Source organism: Oncorhynchus mykiss, chromosome 3, assembly GCF_057628025.1.
Source record: "Oncorhynchus mykiss isolate SJ-2025 chromosome 3, ASM5762802v1, whole genome shotgun sequence".
Lineage (NCBI taxonomy): Eukaryota > Metazoa > Chordata > Actinopteri > Salmoniformes > Salmonidae > Oncorhynchus > Oncorhynchus mykiss.
Window position 1 is genome coordinate 16,629,114 of NC_143024.1, and position 27,359 is coordinate 16,656,472.

General features: G+C 43.8%; 2 protein-coding genes across 6 annotated transcripts in view; one reads left to right on the top strand and one right to left on the bottom strand.

The window, feature by feature from the left end:
- LOC110535504 (calcium-transporting ATPase type 2C member 1) overlaps positions 1-9,771 on the bottom strand; it is a 47,741-nt gene extending 37,970 nt beyond the window's left edge. Inside the window, exon 1 of one of the 2 annotated variants that reach the window (XM_090222414.1) lies at positions 9,480-9,771. In XM_090222414.1, the coding sequence (XP_090078540.1) occupies positions 9,480-9,503 (24 nt within the window). In that variant the 5' untranslated portion in view covers positions 9,504-9,771. Of the gene's footprint in view, positions 1-9,259; positions 9,296-9,479 lie in introns of those variants that run through there. The other variant, XM_090222421.1, reaches the window with a different exon arrangement.
- On the top strand, positions 9,524-24,323 carry LOC110534114 (phosphoinositide-3-kinase, regulatory subunit 4). Of its 4 annotated transcripts, XM_090222400.1 has the most exons (21): positions 9,551-10,095; positions 10,202-10,254; positions 10,798-11,541; positions 11,687-11,820; positions 11,949-12,567; positions 12,690-12,824; positions 12,963-13,184; positions 13,616-13,789; positions 13,899-14,044; positions 14,874-15,077; positions 15,211-15,412; positions 15,644-15,664; positions 16,692-16,789; positions 16,934-17,156; positions 17,376-17,541; positions 21,339-21,503; positions 22,530-22,741; positions 22,926-23,057; positions 23,158-23,347; positions 23,546-23,666; positions 23,851-24,323. In XM_090222400.1, exons 3-21 carry the CDS (start codon positions 10,824-10,826, stop codon positions 24,019-24,021), a joined length of 4,053 nt encoding a protein of 1,350 aa, XP_090078526.1. In that variant the 5' UTR covers positions 9,551-10,095; positions 10,202-10,254; positions 10,798-10,823; the 3' UTR covers positions 24,022-24,323. The 4 variants fall into 4 exon arrangements, with proteins under 4 accessions (XP_090078529.1, XP_090078521.1, XP_090078526.1 ...); XM_090222395.1 differs by lacking the exon at positions 10,202-10,254 and having other exon boundaries at positions 9,534-10,095; XM_090222405.1 differs by lacking the exon at positions 15,644-15,664.
- Positions 24,324-27,359: the final 3,036 nt, after the last annotated feature.

Genomic DNA, 27,359 nt, shown 5'->3' on the forward strand with positions numbered 1-27,359 from the left:
AAAGGAGAGATCAGATCAAACAAGACCTGTTGAGAGGTCAATGGAAAGGAGAGATCAGATCAAACAAGACCTGTTGAGAGGTCAATGGAAAGGAGAGATCAGATCAAACAAGACCTGTTGAGAGGTCAATGGAAAGGAGAGATCAGATCAAACAAGACCTGTTGAGAGGTCAATGGAAAGGAGATATCAGATCAAACAAGACATTGTGAGAGGTCAATGGAAAGGAGAGATCGGATCAAATAAGACATTGTGAGAGGTCAATGGAAAGGAGAGATCAGATCAAACAAGACCTGTTGAGAGGTCAATGGAAAGGAGAGATTAGATCAAATAAGACATTGTGAGAGGTCAATGGAAACACCACACGAATGCAATAGAGTTCAAGAGATGGCCATGAGTTTTTGGAACACTACAGGAATCGAGCTGGGCGGTACGGGCAAAAATCCATATCGCAATAAATTGCCCTGAATTGATGAGATAACGATAAATAGAATAATAGGTTTATGACATTTAAAAATATATATATGATATACTAGTTTGATGGTTGTAGCCATCAATTGTCCCATTAACAATCACCCATATTAGTAAACTTACTTCAATTCAAACTTCAAATGTTTCTAGTATAGGCTCGTAATGAACAATATCAGCAAAATGCCTGCGGTAAGTGATCGGTGTTGATCATTTTTGGTTTACTGTCCCAGCTCTATACTGGAATGTTTTGTACTAAAATATACAAATATTATTATCTGACATTGTCCAGACGTTCCAGGTAGAGGGAAGGAGTGTGCAGAGAACATTTCAATAACAGCTAGCCAGGCTAAGATGCTTTCATAGTGACTCAGCGAAACATAGAAGCCATGCCAATGAACAAACAAAGACTGCTCTTTGCACCGATAGAGGGCTGCTAGGGACTGTCACTGTTACTTGTGGGTAAGTCTGCAGTCAAGACAGAAGAAGAGACAGAGATTGGAAAATTCCTACAAATCGCATGACTTCCGCTTGTTTCCACCCAGAACAATGCTAGATGCTAGAGGTCGACCGATTATGATTTTTCAACGCCGATACCGATTATTGGAGGACCAAAAAGGCCGATACCGATTAAATCGACCTATTTTTTTTTGTTGTTTTTTTAAATAATAATGACAATTACAACAATACTGAATTAACACTTATTTTAACTTAATATAACACATCAATAAAATCAATTTAGCCTCAAATAAATAATGAAACATGTTCAATTTGGTTTAAATAATGCAAAAACAAAGTGTTGGAGAAGAAAGTAATATGTGCCAATATGCAATATGTGCCATGTAAAAATGTGTGCCATGTAAAAAAGCTAACATTTAAGTTCCTTGCTCAGAACATGAGAAAATATGAAAGTTGGTGGTTCCTTTTAACATGAGACTTCAATATTCCAAAGTAAGAGGTTTTGAGTTGTAGTTAATATAGTATTTATAGGACTATTTCTCTCGATACCATTTGTATTTCATTAACCTTTGACTATTGGATATTCTTAGGCACTATAGCATTGCCAGTGTAACAGTATAGCTTCTGTCCCTCTCCTCGCCCCTACCTGGGCTCGAACCAGGAACACATAGACAACAGCCACACTCAAAGCATCGTTACCCATCGCTCCACAAAAGCCGCGGGGGGAATAACTACTCCAAATCTAAAAGCGAGTGACGTTTGAAACGGTATTAGCGCACACCCAGCTAACTAGCTAGCCATTTCACATCGGTTACACCAGCCATCAGGCTGATAGGCTTGAAGTCATAAACAGCACTGTACTTGCGAAGAGCTGCTGGCAAGACGCACTAAAGTGCTGTTTGAATGAATGATTACGGGCCTGCTGCTGCTCAGTCAGACTACTCTATCAAATCAGACTTAATTATAACATAATAACACACAGAAATACGAGCCTTTGGTCATTATTATGGTATAATCCGGAAACTATCATTTCGAAAACAAAACATTTATTATTTCAGTGAAATATGGAACCGTTCTGTATTTTATCTAACGGGTGGCATCCCTAAGTCTAAATATTCTTGTTACATTGCACAACCTTCAATGATATGTCATAATTACGTAAAATTCTGGCAAATTAGTTAGCAATGAGCCAGGCAGCCCAAACTGTTGCATATACCCTGACTCCGCGTGCAATGAACACAAGAGAAATTACTAGGCAAGTCAGTTAACCCACAGTTCCTAGGCCGTCATTGAAAATAAGAATGTGTTCTTAACTGACTTGCCTAGTTATATAAAGGTATAAAAAAAATATTTTACAAATATCGGAAATCGGAGCCCAAAAATACAGATTTCCGATTGTTATGAAAACTTGAAATCGGCCCTAATTAAATCGGCCATTCCAATTAAATCGGTCGACCTCTACTAGATGCTATTGTTAAAAAAACACAATAGCATGGGCGTTATAATATTTACCGTCAATGAAGATTGTAGCCTAACTCTTCAGCCTATGAAAGAGCTCACCTTGCAGGTCATTCTTAAGGATTTGCAAAGAAAAAAACATTTCATCCAACGTTTTCTACATAGCAAAACACGCCTATACACAACACAGGGGCACAAAGAGAAACTGTTGAAAATGACTAGGATCATTAATGTTCTGACCTTGCAATACAGAGGCAGGGACTCAGGTGCCCTTAAGAAAGGCCTTATTATGTCCTTCTACAATGTGTTCAGAGGGGCCATTGTTGAACAAGACAATAGCGATTGAGATACGCAACCTGACAAGGGTTTCAGAAAAAGCCCACCCATTACCTACTGTAGGAAGTCGCTGGCTTCAGCCCACCCATTACCTACTGTAGGAAGTCACTGGCTTCAGCCTACCCATTACCTACTGTAGGAAGTCGCTGGCTTCAGCCTACCCATTACCTACTGTAGGAAGTCGCTGGCTTCAGCCCACCCATTACCTACTGTAGGAAGTCGCTGGCTTCAGCCCACCCATTACCTACTGTAGGAAGTCACTGGCATCAGCCTACCCATTACCTACTGTAGGAAGTCACTGGCATCAGCCTACCCATTACCTACTGTAGGAAGTCACTGGCATCAGCCTACCCATTACCTACTGTAGGAAGTTGCTGGCTTCAGCCCACCCATTACCTACTGTAGGAAGTCACTGGCATCAGCCTACCCATTACCTACTGTAGGAAGTCGTTGGCTTCAGCCTACCCATTACCTACTGTAGGAAGTCGCTGGCTTCAGCCCACCCATTACCTACTGTAGGAAGTCGTTGGCTTCAGCCTACCCATTACCTACTGTAGGAAGTCGCTGGCTTCAGCCTACCCATTACCTACTGTAGGAAGTCGCTGGCTTCAGCCCACCCATTACCTACTGTAGGAAGTCGCTGGCTTCAGCCTACCCATTACCTACTGTAGGAAGTCACTGGCATCAGCCTACCCATTACCTACTGTAGGAAGTCACTGGCATCAGCCTACCCATTACCTACTGTAGGAAGTCACTGGCATCAGCCTACCCATTACCTACTGTAGGAAGTCGCTGGCTTCAGCCTACCCATTACCTACTGTAGGAAGTCGCTGGCTTCAGCCCACCCATTACCTACTGTAGGAAGTCGCTGGCTTCAGCCTACCCATTACCTACTGTAGGAAGTCGCTGGCTTCAGCCTACCCATTACCTACTGTAGGAAGTCACTGGCTTCAGCCCACCCATTACCTACTGTAGGAAGTCGCTGAAGTAGTTGAGCGGCCTTTCAGGTTATGTTGATATAGGCCTTGTTTTACTGTGGATATAGATACCTTTGTACCTGTTTCCTCCAGCATCTTCACAAGGTCCTTTGCTGTTGTTCTGGGATTGATTTGCACTTTTCACACCAAAGTACGTTAATCTCTAGGAGACAGAACGCATCTCCTTCCTGAGCGGTATGACAGCTACGTGGTCCCATGGTGTTAATACTTGTGTACTATTGTTTGTACACAAGTCAACTTAGTGTATGTAAACTTCTGACCCACTGGAATTGTGATACAGTGAATTATAAGTGAAATAATCTGTCTGTAAACAATTGTTGGAAAAATTACTTGTGTCATGCGCAAAAACTACAGTTTGTTAACAAGATATTTGTGGAGTGGTTGAAAAACAAGTTTTAATGACTCCAGCTAAAGTGTATGTAAACTTCCGACTTCAACTGTAGGTATTCGGTATAAACATGCAATCTAACCATGTGTAGAACAGAAACAGGTGATGACAAATGTTGATCTGTGGTGCAAATGACAGATCTGCTTGAGGGGGCATGAGGGGGCATGAAAATAGTGTGCTGCTGAATCTAGTTAGGTTAATAATAGAAAGTGGGCTATCTTGGACACTGGGCAGGGTCTGCTGGTCCAGTGTATAGACTCAATGCCTGAGGGCCAGATAAATGATTAGACCACAGGCTATTACCGTCCTTCTCTCACCCTGGGATTTACTGGCATGGGGGGGGGTTGGGCGGCGGAAAAAAAGAAAGAAAGCATTCTGGTAATAGAGGCCCAATTTGCCTAACAAAATGTGCACAAACTAATAGCGAAATCACAGACGCTATTAGCTAAATGTTAACGAACGAACGAAAACAAACAAACTACTTGCAAAGACAGGCAAATCCAGCTCCTAATGCTATACAAGCATAGCCAGTAGCTACCGAATGTCATTTACAAGAAAGAGTGAATGAGAGAAATTGTGCAAATTAACAAAGTTGTGATGAAGGCTTTTCTGAAGGAAGAGCAGCGTGTTTTTGGGTGGCTCCAGAGTGGCGCAGCGGTACTGCATATTAGTGCAAGAGGTGACACTACAGTCCCTGGTTCGAATCCCAGCTGAATCACATCTGGCCGTGATTGGGAGTCCCATAGGGAGGCGCACAATTGGCCCAGCGTCGGTCGGGTTTGGCCACCATGGTAAATAAAAATGTCTTCTTAACTGACTTGCCTGGTTAAATAGAGTTTAAAAACAGAGGAGAGGGGAAGAAGAACAGAGGAGGAAAAAAAAAACAAGTCGGAAGCACAGGGAAAAATGGCAATGTACAGATAACTCACCCAGAACTTTTTGATTTCTGGCAGAAAGACATTATAAGATATCAGATGGCAAACATTTAATAGTGAATTGTAGTGTAAATTCATCTCATGTGCGCTGCAGATTTTGCAATTTTCAAATACCCCGGTATAAAGTACAGTGCATTCGGAAATACACCGTAGGGACGGTGCCAGGTTTCCTCCAGATATGACGCTTGGCATTCAGGTCGAATAGTTCAATCTTAAGTTTCATCATGAACTAAGAGTCCTTTAGGTGCTGCCATGTGCCTTTTACTGAGCAGTGGCTTCCGTCTGGCCACTCTACCATAAAAGCCTGATTGGTGGAATGCTGCAGAGATGGTTGTCCTTCTGGAAGGTTCTCCCATCTCTACAGAAGAACTCTGGAGCTCTGTCAGAGTGACCACTGGGTTCTTGGTCACCTCCCTGGCCACTGTGTTCTTGGGGACCTTCAAAACTGCAGAAATTTTTTGGTACCCTTCCCCAGATCTGTGCCAAGATGCTATCCTGTCTCAAAGCTCTACGGACAATTCCTTCGACCTCATGGCTTGGTTTTTGCTCTGACATACACTGTCAACTGTGGGACCTTATACAGACCAGTTTATGCCTTTACAAATCATGTCCAATCAATTTAATTTATCACAGGTGGACTCCAATCAAGGTGTAGAAACATCTCTAAGATGATCAATGGAATCAAGTCGCACCCGAGGTCAATTTCGAGTCTCATAGGAAAGGGTCTGAATACTTATGTAAATAAGGGAAGGTTTAAATGTTTTATACATTTGCAAAATGTTCTAAAAAACTGTTTTTGCTTTGTCCTTACAGGGTATTGTGTGTCCATTGATGAGGATTTTAATTTGAATTTAATCAATTTTATAATAAGGCTGTAACATAACGTGGAAAAAGTCAAAGTCAAGAACGCACTGTATATACAGTATCCCACCAAAGCCTAACACAAGTTCTAGGTGCTGCTGTCTGGAACAGGGGTCTGGAACAGAGGTGGGTTTAAGGCCACAGTGAGTGACAGCAGTCAGGCTGGGAAAGAGAAAGACAGGACTGGTAATAGAGACATGTCAGTCCACAAGGGAGTGATTAGACAGGTGGAAAGGGGTGGATTGAAGGATTGTGAGAGTGAGGATAAAGCTGTACAATTTAAGCCCTAAAGACATGGAGTTACAGGGAGAAAAGATGGACAGAGAAATATGGTGAGTGCAAGAGAGGGGAAGAGGGACAGTGAGAGCGAGAGAATATGGTGGGCCTGGGGAGTTGAGAGAAAAATAGAACGAGGACAGCGAGAGAGCGAGGACAGACAGAAGAGCAAAGAGAGCGAGGACAGACAGCAGAGCAAAGAGAACAGACAAGAGCAAAGAGAGCGAGGACAGACAGAAGAGCAAAGAGAGCGAGGACAGACAGAAGAGCAAAGAGAGCGAGGACAGACAGAGCAAAGAGAACGAGGACAGACAGAAGAGCAAAGAGAGCGAGGACAGACAGAAGAGCAAAGAGAACAGACAAGAGCAAAGAGAGCGAGGACAGACAGAAGAGCAAAAAGAGCGAGGACAGACAGAAGAGCAAAGAGAGCGAGGACAGACAGAGCAAAGAGAGCGAGGACAGACAGAGCAAAAAGAGCGAGGACAGACAGAGCAAAAAGAGCGACGACAGACAGAGCAAAAAGAGGGAGGGGGCTTGGGCAATGGCTGTACCAGTCCCGCCTCCCATTTCACTTTGCCACCACACCCCTCTCCCTCCCTTTGACAGGCAAACATAAAGAGCAAACACACTAACTCCACACCTATTCCCAACAACACGGATACAGCCCCCTTCCTGCCCGGCATCCTATCTGGACTGAATAACTTTACAGGGTCAAGGATGGTTGACTTTATTATAGGCGCCTAGCCGCCTACTATTTTGCTTTTGTTAACCTATCACCACGGCAACTTGCAGAGAGCAGATTTCATAACACTGCATCGAAGAATAAACACAGGTGGTAGCCTAGCATACTCAACTGAACAACTTGAGTTACAGTGGGCACTGACACAGCCTAGCTCATTTTAAGGATACCATTCTCATCCTAAACAAGTAAAAAAATGTTTCTGCCGTTAAACAAAGTGGTGTGCATCTGACCTGTGAACGGAGAGCTTTTACTCATGAGTCAGGTTCTTGCCAGTTAGACACTGGCGGAATTTTCAGTTTGCAAAACAGCGCTGAAAGGCTCTGGCATTACTCACAATACTTTGCAGTGGAAATGAACTAAACCGCTTTTTATGACGTCTGTGAGATGAGGGCACCAGGTCTAATTTTTCAGGACAAGTGATTATCTTAGACACCCACTGTAGGATATGGCTGTTAATGCCTGTTTCATAACTATTTAATTATTTTGCGTAAACTCATCACCAAGGCAACATGCACTGAGCAGATTTCATAATACTGTCTCTCTTTGCATCAGAGAACAAACACCCTGACTAACCTGGTACATGACCCTCTCAGAAACACCAGGTAGCTTAGTCTACTCAACTGAATCAACTTCAGTAACAGATGGCATGCATACTAGGGAAGGTCATTTCGGGGACATAATATTATTATCCTCCTCCACTAAAGAAAACAAAGTTTCCCACACAAAGTAGTGCATATGTGTGTGTGTTCGCAGTGTTTCCCCTGCATGCATTTAGCAGATGGTAAAATGTTTTCAGTTTAAACTTCAAAACGACTAAAACCAGATATAAATTATGTCAAAAATATAATTGAACAATGTATTTTTAAATAACATTGTCTTTGAGAACTAACAACACAAAAATTGTTAAACTAGACATTCAGGGAGAACCTAAAATGTAAAAAATAAAAAATGGCATGGGACCCATTGATTTTGTTATAATGTTTAAGTCACTCAGATAGCATAGGAACATGACATAAGCCATGGCAAAATGGCTTCTGTAGGATGTGTAGGAAATTAGATTTAACACAGAAACATGTTGTCTCTGCAGCCAATAGGAGGGCTGTGGTTAAAAACGTTGTGGGATAGGCTAATCAAAGTTCAAAAAGGTCAATATGAACTCTTGTCCATCGTTTATAGGCCCAGTTATTAACACAGGTCTAGTTTATATGACGTTATTAATCTATGTAAATGGTGCACACACCAACACGTACATCTAGCTATTGCCAAACTGGTCATTGGAAGTGTTGCAAATGTGCAGGCCTAATTATAAACACGGTTTAGCTAAGTACACAGTCTAAATGCATCACAAAAGTATTTATATACATTGTCAAGGCAATTTTGAAGCTACAGCACTTAGCCTAGTCTGCAGTTGGCTTACTGTGCACGCCACGCTAGTTGAACATTTTTCTGTTGTAGTAATGGGTGGTCCTCTTTGACCCCAGAGGCTCTCTCTCTGAGAAAGAATAGCATGTTTGTCGATAATGATAAACTTCAGGTTGCTCTCTCTCTGATGTAGGCTGTCTGTCTGTGAATGACTTGATACACCCATGCAGCCCCATTCAAATGACTATGTATGTATGTGTGTCTGTAGGCTAATTGTTCGTGTTTGTTTACATGGCTGGTTGCATTGCCTTGCTGGATTCTGAATTTAATTCAGTCAATTGGCAAACACCTCCTGAATTAAATTCAGTCAACATCCCCTGAATTAAATTCAGTCAACTTTATGAACCTGTCAGAAACAAAAACACAATGCTCGATAACAAGGACACCGTGAACACTGAATGCAACCAGGCTTAGCCAAAGCTACACCCTCGTGGTTAGTGTGTGTTGTGCTATCTAGGTCATTGCTCTACCTACTATTGCATTGACACATTTTATTGATCAGCAAAATTCAACATGTTGTTTAGTTGCTTGCAAATAGATTTGTTTAACATTGTAAGAAGAACAAAACTATTCGTGTATTTAAGGTAGTATCACCAGGGGGTTAGTAACATCGCCGTTCCGTGCTAGTGGAAAACGACAGCAATAAAGTGGGCCGGCCAGGGCAATATAACGCTAACTTTACTTTATATAACCGTCATAGATAGCTATGAGGATATGGTTGTTGGGCTATGGCAAACTACAAGCTCTTGTACCTAGATAGCTATTGTTGGTTTTGTTGTTCTTTGACATGAAGCTGCACATGTATCCCTGAACCAGCTCAAAGTTCGCTGTGACAACAAACAACTAACGTTATCCTGTATGACAGCAATTTATACATGGCAAGTAAACAGTATTTTTAGCGACACAACACCACGCTCACCTCTCGTGATCATGGAGCTCTCGACAGTAACATTATACTGTACTGTAGCTAGCTAACGTTACATTGTCTTTCCTTTGCGCCAGCTCCCCCCACTGTCCTTTTAGAACAAAACCATTGTCAACACATTGCTTTATATCTAAATACAACTCACTATTGGGTATATACTATGTTTTAAATATATGAAGATATGAATATAACATTCAGAAATCCGGAAACTTACCAGCCGCTCCTGTTTCTTCAGCATCTTCCGTAAAATCCACTGTCGCTTCTCTCTGACGGACGGTCACCGGTGAGATCAGCACGCTAGTCGCGTAGAAGGGGCGGGGATAAAGGGCTGTATTTGAATCATCTAAACAGTTCCTCTCCTCGTCCCTTTTTCTCGTTTATTGACATTAGGCAACTTATCAGACGAAAGCATCAAACAAAAAACATGTAACGTTAGGCTTCTAACATATTGCTTTCGCATCTAGTTTGTGTTTTGAAAGTGAAATCTAGAACCGGAAGTGACGCTTGTTTACGTGTCTATGCACCCTGCGGAGGGATATTATATATATATTTTTGTATCTTATTGGATTTTACAGGAAATGCTACTTTCCTTCAACTGTCAGCTGAACCCACGGAATAAGCTAAATCTCGACGCTCAATTTATATATTTTTTCAAATTGAGTCGTCTTAGCAAAATGCATGGGGATGACATATTAGAACCGATGAAGTTAGCTAGATGCTAACCAGATACGAAGCCAAACAGCACTACACCGCATCTCAACCATCTGGTAAACAATACCCTGCACTGTAATTTCATCAACGTCACGTGCATTCTGTGTTCCATTTGTATTGTAAGTATATCAAACTGCATGTACTATTCGGTTTTTATGCATTTTTCTTCTTTGTTTAGTAGACTGACATATTCATGCGCATGTTATTGCACTGTCATCATCACAGTGTACCGTCCTTACATGATGAGCCAATGCATTTGATCCCAATTTCATGGCAGAGTAAGTAGCACTTAACGAGTTTGAAAGCAGCTAACTAGATATCAATTTGTAGCCAGTACTGTAACCACAGTTATTATTTACCTAGCTGTGCTATTTACATTCATACATACTGTTGCTGTTGTTATACATACACATGTTTAGCAATGTTATTGCGGGTATGTGACAAATAAAATTGGATTTGATAGCCCACCTTTGTGGTTGCTCTCTGTAACTGTGTAGCGAATCCTTTTTTTATTGTATGGGAAGGGTTTCCGGCTAGGTGTATTGTTTATTTTGAGCCGGGTAGTTTGGATACTGGATGCTGATTGGCTAAAACAGCATTCAGCCGTGTGTATGAGAGACCATATACCACGGATATTACAAAACATTTATTTTTACTGTTCTAATTATGTTTGTAAGTATTTTATAATATCAATAAGACACTTTGGGTGTTTGTGGAATATGACCAACATACCACAGCTAAGGGCTGTATCCAGGCACTCTGCTTTGCGTCTTGCATAAGAACAGCCCTGTGTTTGATTGTTCATGTCTATGTCAACCCAGGACCCTGGTCAGAGTGAAGCAGAACCATGGGGAATCAGCTGGCAGGGATCGCTCCTGCCCAGATCCTATCTGTCGACAGCTACTTCTCTGACATCAATGATCACGAGTACGACAAGAGCCTGGGCAGCACCCGCTTCTTTAAGGTGGCCCGCGCCAAGCACAGGGAAGGCCTGGTGGTGGTGAAGGTGTTTGCCATCCAGGACCCATCTCTACCTCTCACCAGCTACAAGCAGGAGCTGGAGGAGCTAAAGATCAGACTGCACTCGTGCCAGAACTGCCTGCCCTTCCAGAAGGCCTCCCTCACTGAGAAAGCAGCCATCCTCTTCCGCCAGTATGTCCGGGACAACTTGTATGATCGCATCAGCACGCGACCCTTCCTCAACAATGTGGAGAAGCGCTGGCTAGCCTTCCAGATCCTCACCGCCGTAGACCAGGCGCACAAATCGGGCGTGCGCCACGGTGACATTAAGACAGAAAACGTGATGGTGACCAGCTGGAACTGGGTGCTGCTCACAGACTTTGCCAGCTTCAAGCCCACCTATCTGCCTGAGGACAACCCAGCTGACTTTAATTACTTCTTTGACACGTCTCGACGGAGGACATGTTACATCGCCCCCGAGAGGTTTGTGGATGGGAGTATGTTCACCACAGAGAGCGACCAGAACACCCCTCTGGTGGACCTCACCAGCAACAGCCAGAGGAGCAGGGGAGAGCTCAAACAGGCAATGGATATCTTCTCAGCAGGTAACTTTCATAGCTGAAACATATTTTCTGTTTAAGGGCAATAGAGAGAGAAAAGTGGATGCCATGGACTCTGATTGACATTGAGAGTGTTTAAACATCTAATGGACATGCAAATTCCCTGGCTGTTATTTCATGTGTTTTTTAGGTTGTGTGATCGCAGAACTCTTCACAGAGGGAGTACCACTGTTTGATCTCTCCCAACTTCTGGCGTATCGCAAAGGACACTTCCAGACAGAGCATGTTCTCATGAAAATAGAAGACCATTACATCAGAGAACTAGTAATAGTCTATATGTTTTATCTTCACGTGAAGATGTTCTTGTGAAATACTAAATTCATCCAGAGCACCAATTGTTAAGTGTACCGCTGTCTCCTGGTAACCACCAAAACCCTCTTTTCGCCTCCTAGGTGGCCCAGATGGTGCAGCGGGAGCCGGAGAAGCGTCTGACTGCGGAGGAGTACCTGAAGCAGCAGAGAGGTAACGCCTTCCCAGACATCTTCTATACCTTTCTGCAGCCCTACATGGCCCAGTTTGCCAAGGAGACCTTCCAGTCGGCAGACGAGCGTGTGCTGGTCATCCGCAAGGACCTGGATAACATCCTCCATAACCTCCGCGGGGGAGGGTCAGGTGGGTCGACGGAGAAGCCTGAGAAGGGGGACCAGGAGTCTAGTGTGGTGTCGACCAAGGAGGAGCAGGGTCTGGTGGTGCTGGTGTCTGTCATCACCTCCTGCCTCCAGACGCTGCGTTCGTGCGACTCCAAGCTGGCGGCTCTGGAGCTGGTGCTGCACCTGGCGGGCCGCCTCAGGGTGGAGACGCTGCTGGACCGCATCACGCCATACCTGCTGCACTTCTGCAGCGACCTGGCGCCACGGGTTAGGGCCCAGGCCGTACGCACCCTAGCCAAGGTGCTGGCGCTGGTGAAGGAGGTTCCCCGTAACGATGTCAACATCTACCCAGAGTACATCCTGCCAGGCATTGCCCACCTGGCGCAGGACGATGCCACCATCGTCAGGCTGGCATACGCAGGTCAGTTGGGCTGACAATGACCACGGGTCGCTCTAAATATGATTACACACTTAATTGTCCAAAGGTTGACAGTATTTATGTTGTTTGTAATGCCTATCCATTCGCCTCTCTCCTTTTCTCAGAGAACATAGCCCACCTGGCTGAGACAGCTTTGCGTTTTTTAGAGCTCGTTCAGGAGAATAACCTGAATATGGAGCACGACTTGAATGGGGAGGACACAGAGGAGACCCTCCACCCCAACGAGAACTACGACTCTGGTAATTTTAAGGCCTCCTCTCTCTCAAATATCAGATCGGAGGTAGAGGTTTATCACCGAAACATGGATACTGAATGCCCCACCGAACGCTCCCTTGGGAAAATTATATTCTGTTCTGACTTCCTGTTCCTCCTGACAGAGCTGCAGGCGCTTCATGAGATGGTGCAGCAGAAGGTGGTTACGTTACTGAGCGACTCGGAGAACATCGTCAAGCAGTCTCTGATGGAGAATGGCATCACGCGGCTCTGCGTCTTCTTCGGCCGGCAGAAGGCCAACGACGTGCTCCTGTCCCACATGATCACTTTCCTGAACGACAAGAATGACTGGCACCTCCGGGGAGCCTTCTTCGACAGCATCGTGGGTAAGGGGCAGGACTGTGTCACAGACACGGTGCCCACACTTAGTCACTCAAATATGCTAATGGTCAAAGCTGGATGTGTACATGCAGGAAGTCTCCGAGATATAGAGATCCTAAAATGTATTTTCTCTTCAATGACCCGTCTTTCGCTTTCCACTCTCGCCCTGCCTCCCCCTCCTCCCCACTTCCTCTTGGTCTCTGTCTTTTAATTTTCTCTTTTACTCTCCCTCTTTCCATCTCTCTCCCTCTCTTTCCATCTCTCTCCCTCTCTTTCCATCTCTCTCCTGCTCTTTCCATCTCTCTCGCTCTCTCCCTCTCGTTCCATCTCTTTCCCTCTCTCCCTCTCGTTCCATCTCTTTCCCTCTCTCCCTCTCGTTCCATCTCTTTCCATCTCTCTCTCTTTCCATCTCTCTCTCTCTCTCCATTTCCTCCAGGTGTGGCGGCGTACGTGGGCTGGCAGAGCTCATCCATCCTGAAGCCCCTCCTGCAGCAGGGTCTGAGTGATGCGGAGGAGTTTGTCATCTACAAGGCCCTCAACTCTCTCACCTGCATGTGCCAGCTGGGCCTGCTGCAGAAACCACACATCTACGAGTTTGTCAGTGACATCGGTGAGATGGGTAGAGAGGAGCTTAGAGACGGCAGGAGAAGGATAATGTTGTTACTATACTATGTATAAAAGGCACTTTTTGTAATGAACTTTTCCCCTTATTTTGAAAGCCCCATTCCTGTGCCACCCCAACCTGTGGATCCGCTACGGGGCGGTGGGCTTCATCACCGTGGTGGCCCAGCATCTCAACATAGCAGACGTCTACTGCAAACTGATGCCTCACCTCAACCCCTTCATCACCCAGCCCATCATACAGGTAAGACTTCCACACACGCTCACTTACCATCTTCACGTGTAACACATTGAAAGAATCTCCCAGACTCTTATTAAATTATGTTATGTGGTGCTATTCTATGGTGTGCTGTACTTTGCTATGCTTGGTTATGGTGTGCTGTATTGTGCTATGTTATGGTGTGCTGTACTGTGCTATGTTATGGTGTACTGTGCTATGCTATGGTGTGCTGTGCTGTGCTATGTTATTGTGTACTGTGCTATATTATTCTGTGATGTACTGTGCTATATTATTGTGTGATGTCCTGTGCTATGTTATGGTGTACTATGCTATGTAATTGTGTGCTATACTATGTTAGTGTATACTATGCTATGTTGTACTGTGCTATGTTATGGTGTGCTGTACTGTGCTATGTTATGGTGTATTATGCTATGTTATGGTGTACTGTGCTATGATAAGGTGTACTGTACTATGCTGTGTTATGGTATACTGTACTATGTTATGGTGTACTGTGCTATGTTATGGTGTGCTGTACTGTGCTATGTTATGGTGTATTATGCTATGTTATGGTGTACTGTGCTATGATAAGGTGTACTGTACTATGCTGTGTTATGGTATACTGTACTATGTTATGGTGTACTGTGCTATGTTATGGTGTGCTGTACTGTGCTATGTTATGGTGTGCTGTACTGTGCTATGTTATGGTGTATTATGCTATGTTATGGTGTACTGTGCTATGATAAGGTGCACTATGTTATGGTGTACTGTACTATGCTATGTTATGGTGTACTGTGCTATGTTATGTTATGGTGTGATACTGTGCTATGTTAAATGAGGCTGTGTTTCCTCTCAGATTGATAAAGAGATAGTACTTCTGAGTGTGCTGAAGGAGCCAGTGAGCCGCTCCATCTTCGACTACTCCCTGCGCTCCAAAGACATCGCCAGCCTCTTCCGCCACCTGCTGCTGCGGCAGAAGAAGCGCAGTGGCTCACTCCCAGAATGCCCCATTCCGGAGGACCCCGCCATTGCCCAGCTGCTTAAGAAACTGCTCTCTCAGGTCAGAGGGCGGGGTGATGTCTCAACGTTACATGGATGGGAAATGTAATGTTTCCATATAATGCACAACGTTTGACCATTATTGTTATGATGATGATGATGATCACAACGATGGTGATAATTGTTTATTCTAGGGGATGACGGAAGCTGAAGAGGACAAGCTGCTAGCACTGAAGGACTTCATGCTCAAGTCCAACAAGGCTAAGGCCAACATGGGAGACCAGAGCCACCTGGGGGAGGCAGTCCAGAGCGGGGTCATTGACCTGGCCACGATGGGCATCATGGGACGCCAGGTGGACCTGGTCAAACCTAAACAGGAGGCCGAGGACAAGAGAGGTAGGGACGCCACTGACACCTGGTGGTGAAAGTACACCCCTGTAATAGCAGAGGGGTACACAAACCCAAAGGCTGCATTTACACAGACACCCCAATTCTGATCTTTTGCCCAATTATTGAAGAAAAAAAAAAACACTTGTGTGTAGACACTGAAAAGATTGGATCGGTTGATTTATAGTTGTTATATTTTCCCCATGTTTGATATCAATGACCTGTCATTTCTGTTTGCAGACTTCATCGCCACAGCATCTGGTATATTGCTGGTGTGGTTTAGCCTGTAATGATGTGCATAACAAATAATCCCATACAGACATCATTTCCCCCAGATTACCCACATCGCCTCATTACATTTAATTCACTAGATGGGTTAAACTGCATCAGGACAAGCAGAGTTTTCGCATTTTCTCATTACCTCTGTGGCTGTCTACACACGACAGAGCAGTACATGTTAGTGTTCAGTTCAAACCTTTATTTGGCTATTCCTGCGGCAGCACACAAACATCTTCTTTCCCTGTAGTCAAATAAAATGTCTGACTGGTCTTGAGTTTTGTTAACATACCAGGCAGACTCCCCCTAGGGAAAATCACGTTTTGTTAAAAAGGCGTGTGTGCTCTCTGGCAGTAGTGTAAACAGTGGATCTAAGGCCCTTAGTCTGTTTAAGTAACACTATACCGGGTTAAATCCCATATGGGTCTAGACTCCATGGTATTCAATAGAAAGTATTTATTCAGGGACATACTGAAAGATTGTGTTGTGTATCTACGCCATAGGATAACAGGTACAGTATATTAGCATCTAACCTGTTTGGCGTTTTGGAGTGTTTTTTTCATAGGCACTGTTAGTAGCTTGTCTGACACAATTTACCCTGGGCTAAAAGTAACTGTGTGTTGCAGCTGGTATGTTTCAATCGCATGGAACTGTCCTTTTGGAGTGTTGGACTGCTGCTGGTGACTAATTTAACTACTCACTATAACATGTCCTGTGATTAGCATATCTCCCAGCTCCCAATTGCTTCACGTAGTCTGGTGGTCTTAAAACCTGTTGTATCTGCATTGGCCTTCAACTCCTTTTAATGCCTGCCGTCTCCCGTTAGTATTTTCATTAGATGTTTGAAACCGTAGTGCCTTCTCCATGGCTTATTGGAATAGCTGAAAATAGGGAGCTCCCTTCAACTTAATGACTATTTAATCCAACAGTCCCCAAGCTTTTGACCTCCAGTGCTGAATGCTTCTTAACTAGTGTTTCTTAGCTTTTTCTGTATTTCTCTTTCTGTCTTCAGCCCGGAAACACACCAAACAGGACTCCAACATGAATGAAGAGTGGAAGAGCATGTTTGGCTCTCAGGAGTCAGCGGCTACGGCACCACAGCTCCCCACGGTACATAACGGGTTAACCTATGATGTCTGCTAAGAATAAGCGGGGACGAGGGTTGAATGATCTATTGATTAATATACTAATTGATTTATTTTATAGCCTGGTCCAGTCTGGTAGTCTACCTTCTATCTCTGTGTACTCCACCAGGTTCCTGAAGGGGCGGGGACTCAGACCAGGAAGACCACAGCCTCCCTTGGTGTCCCTGTGGGGCAGTCTGCAGGCGCAGTCTCAACCTATCAGCGTCGTCTCAACACGTGCAAGGCGGAGCTTCAACATCTGGTGCAGCAGAAGAGGGAGCAGTGCAGCGCAGAGCGCATGGCCAAGCAGATGATGGAGAGCGCTGAATGGGAGAGTCGTCCGCCTCCGCCAGGTAAAGTAGTGCCATAAAGTAGTGCCATGTCCCTGTAAAAATAAAATAAAGTCAAACTATTGACTCCACAAGGTATTCTTTTTTGGTCATTATATTATTGAATATACCACTAGAGGTGTGTTTCTTGCCAATTTGGACTAAGCACAGCAGAAATGTCAACAAGCAGTAGGTTTAGTCAGGGCCCCTCCACATCCACATTGTTGTTGTTTTGCTCTGCAGGGTGGCACCCTAAGGGTCTTCTAGTGGCCCACCTCCATGAGCACAAGTCTGCTGTCAACCGAATCCGTGTGTCAGATGAGCACTCCATCTTCGCCACGGCCTCCAACGACGGCACCGTCAAGGTCTGGGACAGCCAGAAGATGGAGGGCAAAACCACTACCACCAGGTACGCCAACCAAATAGTAACCAATAACCAACCAGTTAACCAAGTAGTAACCAATAACCAACCTGTTAACCAAGTGGTAACCAATAACCAACCAGTTAACCAAGTAGCAACCAATAATCAACCTGTTAACCAAGTGGTAACCAACAATCAACCAGTTAACCAAGTAGTAACCAATAACCAACCAGTTAATCTAGTAGCAACCAACCAGTTAACCAAGTAATAACCAATAATCAACCTGTTAACCAAGTGGTAACCAACAATCAACCAGTTAACCAAGTAGTAACCAATAACCAACCAGTTAATCTAGTAGCAACCAACCAGTTAACCAAGTAATAACCAATAACCAACCAGCTCCAGTTTAGCTAAAGCTGGAATCTGTAGCGGTGAAACTGACACGTCCGCTCGCAGTACTACAACAACAAAGACGTTACTTCAAACATATTTTGCACATCATTGAACGTGCGACAGAACAGCAGATTATGTACTGTGATTTTTGTTCACCACGATGCAGGATGCTCCGCTGCCACATTTAAAAACAATAACAAACGAGCCTGCGGCCACCAGTGGTGCTGCTTCACCTTATGCAGATCTCAGCTTTAAGGAGTGGCTCTGGGGTGGGTTAGACCGTCATTGGGGTGGCTTAGACCATCATTGGGGTGGGTTAGACCATCATTGGGGTGGGTTAGACCATCATTGGGGTGGGTTAGACCATCATTGGGGTGGGTTAGACCATCATTGGGGTGGGTTAGACCATCATTGGGGTGGGTTAGACCATCATTGGGGTGGGTTAGACCATCATTGGGGTGGGTAAGACCATCATTGGGGTGGGTAAGACCGTCATTGGGGTGGGTAAGACCGTCATTGGGGTGGGTTAGACCATCATTGGGGTGGGTTAGACCATCATTGGGGTGGGTAAGACCATCATTGGGGTGGGTAAGACCATCATTGGGGTGGGTAAGACCATCATTGGGGTGGGTTAGACCATCATTGGGGTGGGTTAGACCATCATTGGGGTGGGTTAGACCATCATTGGGGTGGAAGGGGTCGTATTTTAGAAGTGCTCTTACAAAGGATCTTGAGACTTTCTCTGCATGTGTAGAGTGATGGCAGTTCCAGATTGGTGTGTGTGTAGATGGTAGGTCCAGATTGGTTTGTGTGTAGATGGTAGGTCCAGATTGGTTTGTGTGTAGATAGTAGGTCCAGATTGGTGTGTGTGTAGATGGTAGGTCCAGATTGGTTTGTGTGTAGATGGTAGGTCCAGATTGGTGTGTGTGTAGATGGTAGGTCCAGATTGGTTTGTGTGTGTGTGTGTTTATTTATTTTTTATTTTACCAGGCAAGTCAGTTAAGAGCAAATTCTTATTTTCAATGACGGCCTAGGAACAGTGGGTTAACTGCCTTGTTCAGGGGCAGAACGACAGATTTGTACCTTGTCAGCTCGGGGATTTGATCTTGCAACCTTTCGGTTACTAGTCCAACGCTCAAAACACTAGGCTACACTGAAACCAAACTATAGTTTTGCAAAGTGGTTTAGGACATCTACTTTGTGCATGACGCAAGTCATTTTTCAAACAATTGTTTACAGTCAGATTATTTCACTTAAAATTCACTGTATCACAATTCTAGTGGGTAGGAAGATTTAATGATGTAATGTTTCAACTAATTAATCTGGTTATGTTCTTAACTTTTTTTATTCTAAACCAATTAGATATTTTGTTGACAGTTATGTTTAAGTTCCCACTAGTGGACAATTTCAAACTGCAAAAAATCTTTGGTGTTAAGGTTAGCCTCCACATAAACACATTTTTCAGATATTTTTAGTTCCTCTCAGATAATTTTACATCAAATATGATCTCTTAAGAGATTCATGTGCTGATATGTGCACATGATAGTATATTTCATGAGCATTCATTACTAGTTCCTGCCAATTTCAAATCACATTTTATTTGTCACATACACATGGTTAGCAGATGTTAATGTGAGTGTAGCAAAATGCTTGTGCTTCTAGTTCCAACAATGCAGTAATAACCAACGAGTAATCTAACCTAACAATTTCACAACAACTATATTATATACACAAGTGTAAAGGGATGAGGAATATGTACATAAAAATATATGAATGAGTGATGGTACAGAATGGCATTTCACATGACTGGGAAGGGGTGGAGCCATGAGTGGGCCTGGGAGGGCATAGGTCCACCTACTTGGGAGCCAGGCCCACCCATTGGGGAGACAGGTCCTGCCAATCGGAATTAGTTTTTCCCCACAAAAGGGATTTATTACAGACAGAAATACTCATCACTCAAGACATTTCAGCTTTTCATTCAGAATTCATTCAGGCTGTATCACAACAAAATGTGAAAAAAGTCAAGGGGTGTGAGTACTTTCTGAAGGCACTGTATATGGAAGTGTATTAAAACCTGTTGCGACTCTAAGGGCAGTATTTTCATTTTTGGAAAAAAAACTTTCCCGTTTTAAATGGGATATTTTGTCAGGACAAGATGCTAGAATATGCATATAATTGACAGCTTTGGATAAAAAATACTCTAACGTTTCCAAAACTGTAAAGATATTGTCTGTGAGTATAACAGAACTGATGTTGCAGGCGAAAGCCTGAGAAAAATCCAATCCGGAAGTGCCCCATATTTTGAAAGCGCTGCGTTCCAATGAGTCCCTATTGAGCTGTGAATGTGCTATCAACCAGATTACGCTTTCTACGTATTCCCCAAGGTGTCTACAGCATTGTGACGTAGTTTTACGCATTTATGTTGAAGAATAGCCGTAGGCGGCTACATTGCGTAACTGGTCACCTGATGACTCCCAGGGTGACTCTCGTGTAAAATACAGAGGTAGCCATTACTCCAATCTGTCCTACTGAAAAACGAATTGTCCTGACGGATATATTATCGAATAGATATTAGAAAAACACCTTGAGGATTGATTATAAACAATGTTTGCCATGTTTCTGTCGATATTATGGAGATAATTTGGAATATTTTTCGCCGTTTTCGTGACTGCAATTTCCGGGCGATTTCTCAGCCAAACGTGAAGAACAAACGGAGCTATTTCACCTACAAAAATAATGTTTTGGGAAAACTTTGGCTCTCTACCTGGGAGTCTCGTGAGTGAAAACATCCGAAGCTCATCAAAGGTAAACAATTTAATTTGATTGCTTTTCTGATTTCCGTGACCAAGTTACCTGCTGCTAGCTGGACAAAATGCTATGCTAGGCTATCGATAAACTCTAGCTTTGGCTGTAAAGCATATTTTGAAAATCTGAGATGACAGGGTGATTAACAAAATGCTAAGCTGTGTCTCAATATATTTCATTTGTGATTTTCATGAATAGCAATATTTTCTAGGGATATTTATGTCCGTTGCGTTATGCTAATTAGTTTCAGGCGATGATTACGCTCCCGCATGCGGGATGGGGAGTCAGTAGAGGCTCATCGGAGGAGGAACAGACATCAGCTCACCTTTTCACTGATGTGCTATACCTGTGTTGACCATCTTAGATTTCCTTGGAATGCACTTGGATAAGGGCGTCACTCTGGATAAGGGCGTCACTCTGGATAAGGGCGTCACTCTGGATAAGGGCGTCACTCTGGATAAGGGCGTCACTCTGGATAAGGGCGTCACTCTGGATAAGGGCGTCACTCTGGATAAGGGCGTCACTCTGGATAAGGGCGTCACTCTGGACAAGAGCGTCTGCTATAAATGACTAAAACGTTGATGGAAAAACGAATGAACAACAGGCCTCAATCCAACCTGTGTGAATGTTTTGATGCTGTCTTACAGGTCAGTGCTGACGTACTCCCGCATCGGGGGCCACGTGAAGACGTTGACCTTCTGTCAGGGGTCACACTACCTGGCTGCTGCCTCAGACAACGGTTCCATCCAGCTCCTGGCCATCGAGGCCAACAAGCCCCCCAAATCACCCAAAGTTAACCCCTTTCAGACCAGGTATGTACTATCCATCAGGGGTTGATCAAGCATAAAGTTGGTTTTATTTACTGTAGTTGATATAATTATTATTTATTGGATTTATATAACGCTTTTCTACCGAGGTACACAAAGCACTTTGAAGCTGGAGACTTATATTTCCCTCACTAACTTTAAACATCAGCCATCTGAGCAGCTAACCGATCGCTGCAGCTGTACATAGTCCATCTGTAAATAGCCCACCCAATCTACCTACCTCATCCCCATATTGTTTTTATTTACTTTTCTGCTCTTTTACACACCAGTATCTCTACTTGCACATCATCATCTGCTCATTTATCACTCCAGTGTTAATCTGCTAAATTGTAATTATTCGCTACTATGGCCTATTTATTGCCTACCTCCTCACGCCATTTACACACACTGTATATAGACTCTTTTTTTTATTGTGTTATTGACTGTACGCTTGTTAATTCCATGTGTAACTCTGTGTTGTTGTATGTGTCGCACTGCTATGCTTTATCTTGGCCAGGTCGCAGTTGTAAATGAGAACTTGTTCTCAACTAGCCTACCTGGTTAAATAAAGGTGAAATAAAATAATGAAAAATAAATCAACTTTACATAGTAGGGGGAAACTCACCTCATCCACCACCAATGGGCTAGCAGTATCATGTAGTTATCATTATCATGCAGTAAATTCTGCATTATCATGTAGTTATCATTATCATGCAGTAAATACTGCAGTATCGTGTAGTTATCATTATCATGCAGTAAATACTGCAGTATCATGTAGTTATCATTATCATGCAGTAAATACTGCAGTATCATGTAGTTATCATTATCATGCAGTAAATACTGCAGTATCATGTAGTTATCATTATCATGCAGTAAATGCTGCTGTTCATGTGGTTATCATTATCATGCAGTAAATACTGCAGTATCATGTAGTTATCATTATCATGCAGTAGATACTGCAGTATCATTTTGATGCCACAATGTAATAATTACTTACTCCACATTTGACTGTTATATCGACTGTCCTCTCAGGTTCCTGGACCAGAAGGATGACGGCTGCGTGGTGGACGTCCACCATTTTAATTCTGGAGCCCAGTCTGTGCTGGCCTACGCCACGGTGAACGGCTCCCTGGTGGGCTGGGACCTGCGCTCCAACTCCAATGCCTGGACCCTCCGCCACGACCTCCGCCTGGGCCTCATCACCTCCTTCACCGTGGACATGCACCAGTGCTGGCTCTGCCTGGGTGCGTGGGTGTTGGTGTGAGCACGTGGGTGGATGTGGGTCATGTGTGGTGCATGTTGTGTGTATGAAAATGTTGAATGAATTTCATCTGAAAACTGCATTGAAAACTTAAACAGAGTTGTGACTTATCTGACATGCACTTAACAGGAGTCCACTGAATCCTATTCTGATTCGTCCACACACAGGTACAAGCAACGGCACTATGGCATGCTGGGACATGCGGTTCCAGCTCCCTATCTCAAACCACTCCCACCCTACCCGAGCACGAATCAGACGGCTGCTCATGCACCCGCTTTACCAATCCTCCGTCATTGCTGGTGAGACTCGATGTCATCATATTTTTAATCTTTATTAACAAAACCTTTCTTTGAGGGGCAAATCAAACTATTATTTGTGTGTTTTGTTGCTGTTTTGTAGCGGTCCAGGGCAACAATGAGGTATCCATGTGGGACATGGAGACTGGGGACAGGAAGTTCACGCTGTGGGCCAGCTCTGCTCCCCCTCTCTCAGAGATGCAGCCGTCCCCCCACAGTGTCCATGGGATCTACTGCAGCCCTGCAGACGGGAACCCCCTCCTCCTCACAGCCGGCTCCGACATGAGAATCAGGTATGTTTGCAATACTCTCGACTGGACTAACCATCCTTCTGATATATTTAACCCAGTTCTGACCATGTATGTTTGCCGGATGACATTTAAGTTTGTGTGTGACAATTTGGCTTAGCCAAGAAGTGTGTTGGATGGCGTTAGCTTGTTTGTTTTGTCAGTCAAGTCTTATTTCTATACTGTGTTCTGTGTTATTACCAGGTTCTGGGACTTGGCTTACCCAGAGAGGTCCTACATCGTGGCAGGTGGAGCCAATGAACCGCTGCACTGTCCCTCAGTCCTCTACAGCCGCAAGATCATCGAGGGCACCGAGGTTGTACAGGTATGCCCTGATAGGACGGTGGCAGTGTATTCAGTGTATTCCTCTAAGCACCTGGTCCTACAATGAGGTGTTCAATACATAATTTCTGTCCCCGGGAGAGCAATTTATGTGCAGTGTTATAAACATGTATGAATAAGAAACCACAAGACAGGTAGAGATTGACCTACATTCCCTGTCCTGTCAGGAGATCCACAGCAAACAGAAGAGTGGAGCCACAGAAGATGCACCACGCAGGGGCCCAGAGTCCCTCCCCGTGGGCCACCATGACATCATCACTGACATCGCCACTTTCCAGACCACACAGGGCTTCATCGTCACTTCGTCCAGAGACGGCATCGTCAAAGTCTGGAAATAAACTGCCCCTTTCAGGCCCTCGCACTCTCGCTGACACACACTCACACACCCAACCAACCACACACACTAGTCCTCAACATCTTCACCCCAGAGTTTTGATCTATGTTGTAGACTTTTGTACATAGTATATTTTAAAGCTAATTAATATAAGAGAAGCTTCTGGAAATCCTGTCGCAAAATACGAGTAGATGTTAACCCTTTGTTTGTAATGACATTCACTGAAGTCACAATTATGCAATGCCTGATATCTGTTTATGTTAAACTGCTCAAGAAGTGTCAATAAAGTTTGGTATGATGAATGAACCCTTTATGAACTGCTATTATGAACTCTATAGTTTTTAGTGTTTATTGAGCACTATAGTCTTCTCTCATAGTCTCAAAGTTGTAACGTTAACAAACCAGGCCATGACCAGGACTGAAACCAACCCTTTGCATTAACAGTGTCCACATTCTCAAACCATAGCTGTTATCAATGACTGTCGCAAGTTTAATTTGTATATCAAAACACAACAGCATATCCATTCAGGGCAGGATTAATGCAGGGGCTTACCGGGGCTGAAGCCCCTGGACCCAGGCCCGTAGGGGACCCAATAGGCAGCAAAAATAAGGAAATATATACAGTATTATACAGTCTGTAATTACAGTGGGGCAAAAACGTATTTAGTCAGCCACCAATTGTGCAAGTTCTCCCACTTAAAAAGATGAGAGGCCTGTAATTTCCATCATAGGTACACTTCAACTATGACAGACAAAATGAGGAATGTAGGATTTTTAATGAATTTATTTGCAAATTATGGTGGAAAATAAGTATTTGGTCACCTGCAAACAAGCAAGATTTCTGGCTCTCACAGACCTGTAACTTCTTTAAGAGGCTCCTCTGTCCTCCACTCTTTACCTGTATTAATGGCACCTGTTTGAACTTGTTATCAGTATAAAAGACACCTGTCCACAACTTGAAACAGTCACACACCAAACTCCACTATGGCCAAGACCAAAGAGCTGTCAAAGGACACCAGAAACAAAATTGTAGACCTGCACCAGGCTGGGAAGACTGAATCTGCAATAGGTAAGCAGCTTGGTTTGAAGAAATCAACTGTGGGAGCAATTATTAGGAAATGGAAGACATACAAGACCACTGATAATCTCCCTCGATCTGGGGCTCCACGCAAGATCTCACCCCGTGGGGTCAAAATGATTACAAGAACGGTGAGCAAAAATCCCAGAACCACACGGGGGGACCTAGTGAATGACCTGCAGAGAGCTGGGACCAAAGTAACAAACCCTACCATCAGTAACACACTACGCTGCCAGGGACTCAAATCCTGCAGTGCCAGACGTGTCCCCCTGCTTAAGCCAGTACATGTCCAGGCCTGTCTGAAGTTTGCTAGAGAGCATTTGGATGATTCAGAAGAAGATTGGGAGAATGTCATATGGTCAGATCATATCAAAATATAACTTTTTGGTAAAAACTCAACTCGTCGTGTTTGGAGGACAAAGAATGCTGAGTTGCATCCAAAGAACCCCATAGCTACTGTGAAGCATGGGGGTGGAAACATCATGCTTTGGGGCTGTTTTTCTGCAAAGGGACCAGGACGCCTGATCCGTGTAAAGAAAATAATGAATGGGGCCATGTATCGTGAGATTTTGAGTGAAAACCTTCTTCCATCAGCAAGGGCATTAAAAAAGAAACGTGGCTGGGTCTTTCAGCATGACAATGATCCCAAACACACAGCCCAGGCAACGAAGGAGTGGCTGCGTAAGAAGCATTTCAAGGTCCTGGAGTGGCCTAGCCAGTCTCCAGATCTCAACCCCATAGAAAATCTTTGGAGGGAGTTGAAAGTCCGTGTTGCCCAGCAACATCCCCAAAACATCACTGCTCTAGAGATCTGCATGGAGGAATGGGCCAAAATACCAGCAACAGTGTGTGAAAACCTTGTGAAGACTTACAGAAAACGTTTGACCTCTGTCATTGCCAACAAAGGGTATATAACAAAGTATTGAGATAAACTTTTGTCATTTACCAAATACTTATTTTCCACCATAATTTGCAAATAAAATCATTAAAACGTCCTACAATGTGATTTTCTGGAATGTATTTTTCTCATTTTGTCTGTCATAGTTGAAGTGTACCTATGATGAAAATTACAGGCCTCATCTTTTTAAGTGGGAGAACTTGCACAATTGGTGGCTGACTAAATACTTTTTTGCCCCACTGTATATATTTAGTATTTTTTTTACCGGCACCGCCAACGATGGGATGATTCAGGAGCCCACTCTCAAGGAGTGTAGACAGCCTGCTGCCGCTCTGCTAATCATCAAATGAGGGGAGGAGGTAGGGGGCCCACATGGGTAACTGGGGGGTCCTGCCTTGATTGGGTAACTGACTAATACATCATTTCTTTGTGTGAGTCGGGCTGGGCTCAAGAGGCAAAAACAAATGCAAATAAAAAATTGAAATCTTTAAAAAAGAAATCCTGCACAGGAGCCCACACCAACATAAAGTGTTTTATAGGGGTGTTAGGCCACGAGCTGCCAGAACAGCTTCAATGCGCCTTGGCATAGATTCTAGAAGTGGACCTAAACCATGCAAGGAAAATGCATCCCACACCATAACATATACTTTGTATCCCTCATTTACTCAAGTGTTTCCTTAATTTGGGCAGCTACTGGTATGCCTACAGCCGGGAAGGGCACAATTTGGGCAGCATATGCACCAAATATAGGCTACAGCTTGTTTCGTTGTGGCCATAGACAGATAATCCATAGAAGAGTTTTGGAATCTCTTACCCTGGCAATTTGACTGTTATACTCATGGGTACTAGCAATAGTCCTGATTTGAATGGGAACAGCCATCTATGGATTACATTTCTATGGTAGGTTGCTGCTGTAGGTTTGCCTTTTGCAGATTAAAAAATAATATTGTGGGAAAAAAACGTACAGTGTGGAAAGCAAATGCATACACCTGAAAGAAGACTAATCAGCCTGTAAAACCAATATAAATAAATTAAACTCCCATTTTTTTTGTGAACAGCAGCACTGTTTTAAAAAGTAGCTCATCTTGAGATAGGCTATCGCCACGACGACGCGTGCATCGGCCATCACCGTGAGTAGCCCTTGGCTTCATCATCATTAGGTGAGTCAGTGTTCCACTGAAAATGGTATTTAGTAACTTACTGTATGTATACATACGCATGTATTTCCTTCTAATATTGGACATATCTGTGTCTCTTCATTGGCCTGGGCTATTGTTATGATTTCTTAATCCGGCCCAGTATCCATTCAGAATCAATATCAGTAGAATAAGGTCATAAGAGCATCAAAAATACACTGACCGCTAGG

Coding starts and splice junctions, on each gene's coding strand:
- LOC110534114 (XM_090222395.1), top strand. CDS start 10,824: ATGGGGAATCAGCTGGCAGGGATCGCTCCTGCCCAGATCCTATCTGTC. Junction 15,665..16,691: donor CTTCATCGCCACAGCATCTG/GTATATTGCTGG, acceptor TTCTGTCTTCAG/CCCGGAAACACACCAAACAG. Junction 16,790..16,933: donor CGGCACCACAGCTCCCCACG/GTACATAACGGG, acceptor GTACTCCACCAG/GTTCCTGAAGGGGCGGGGAC.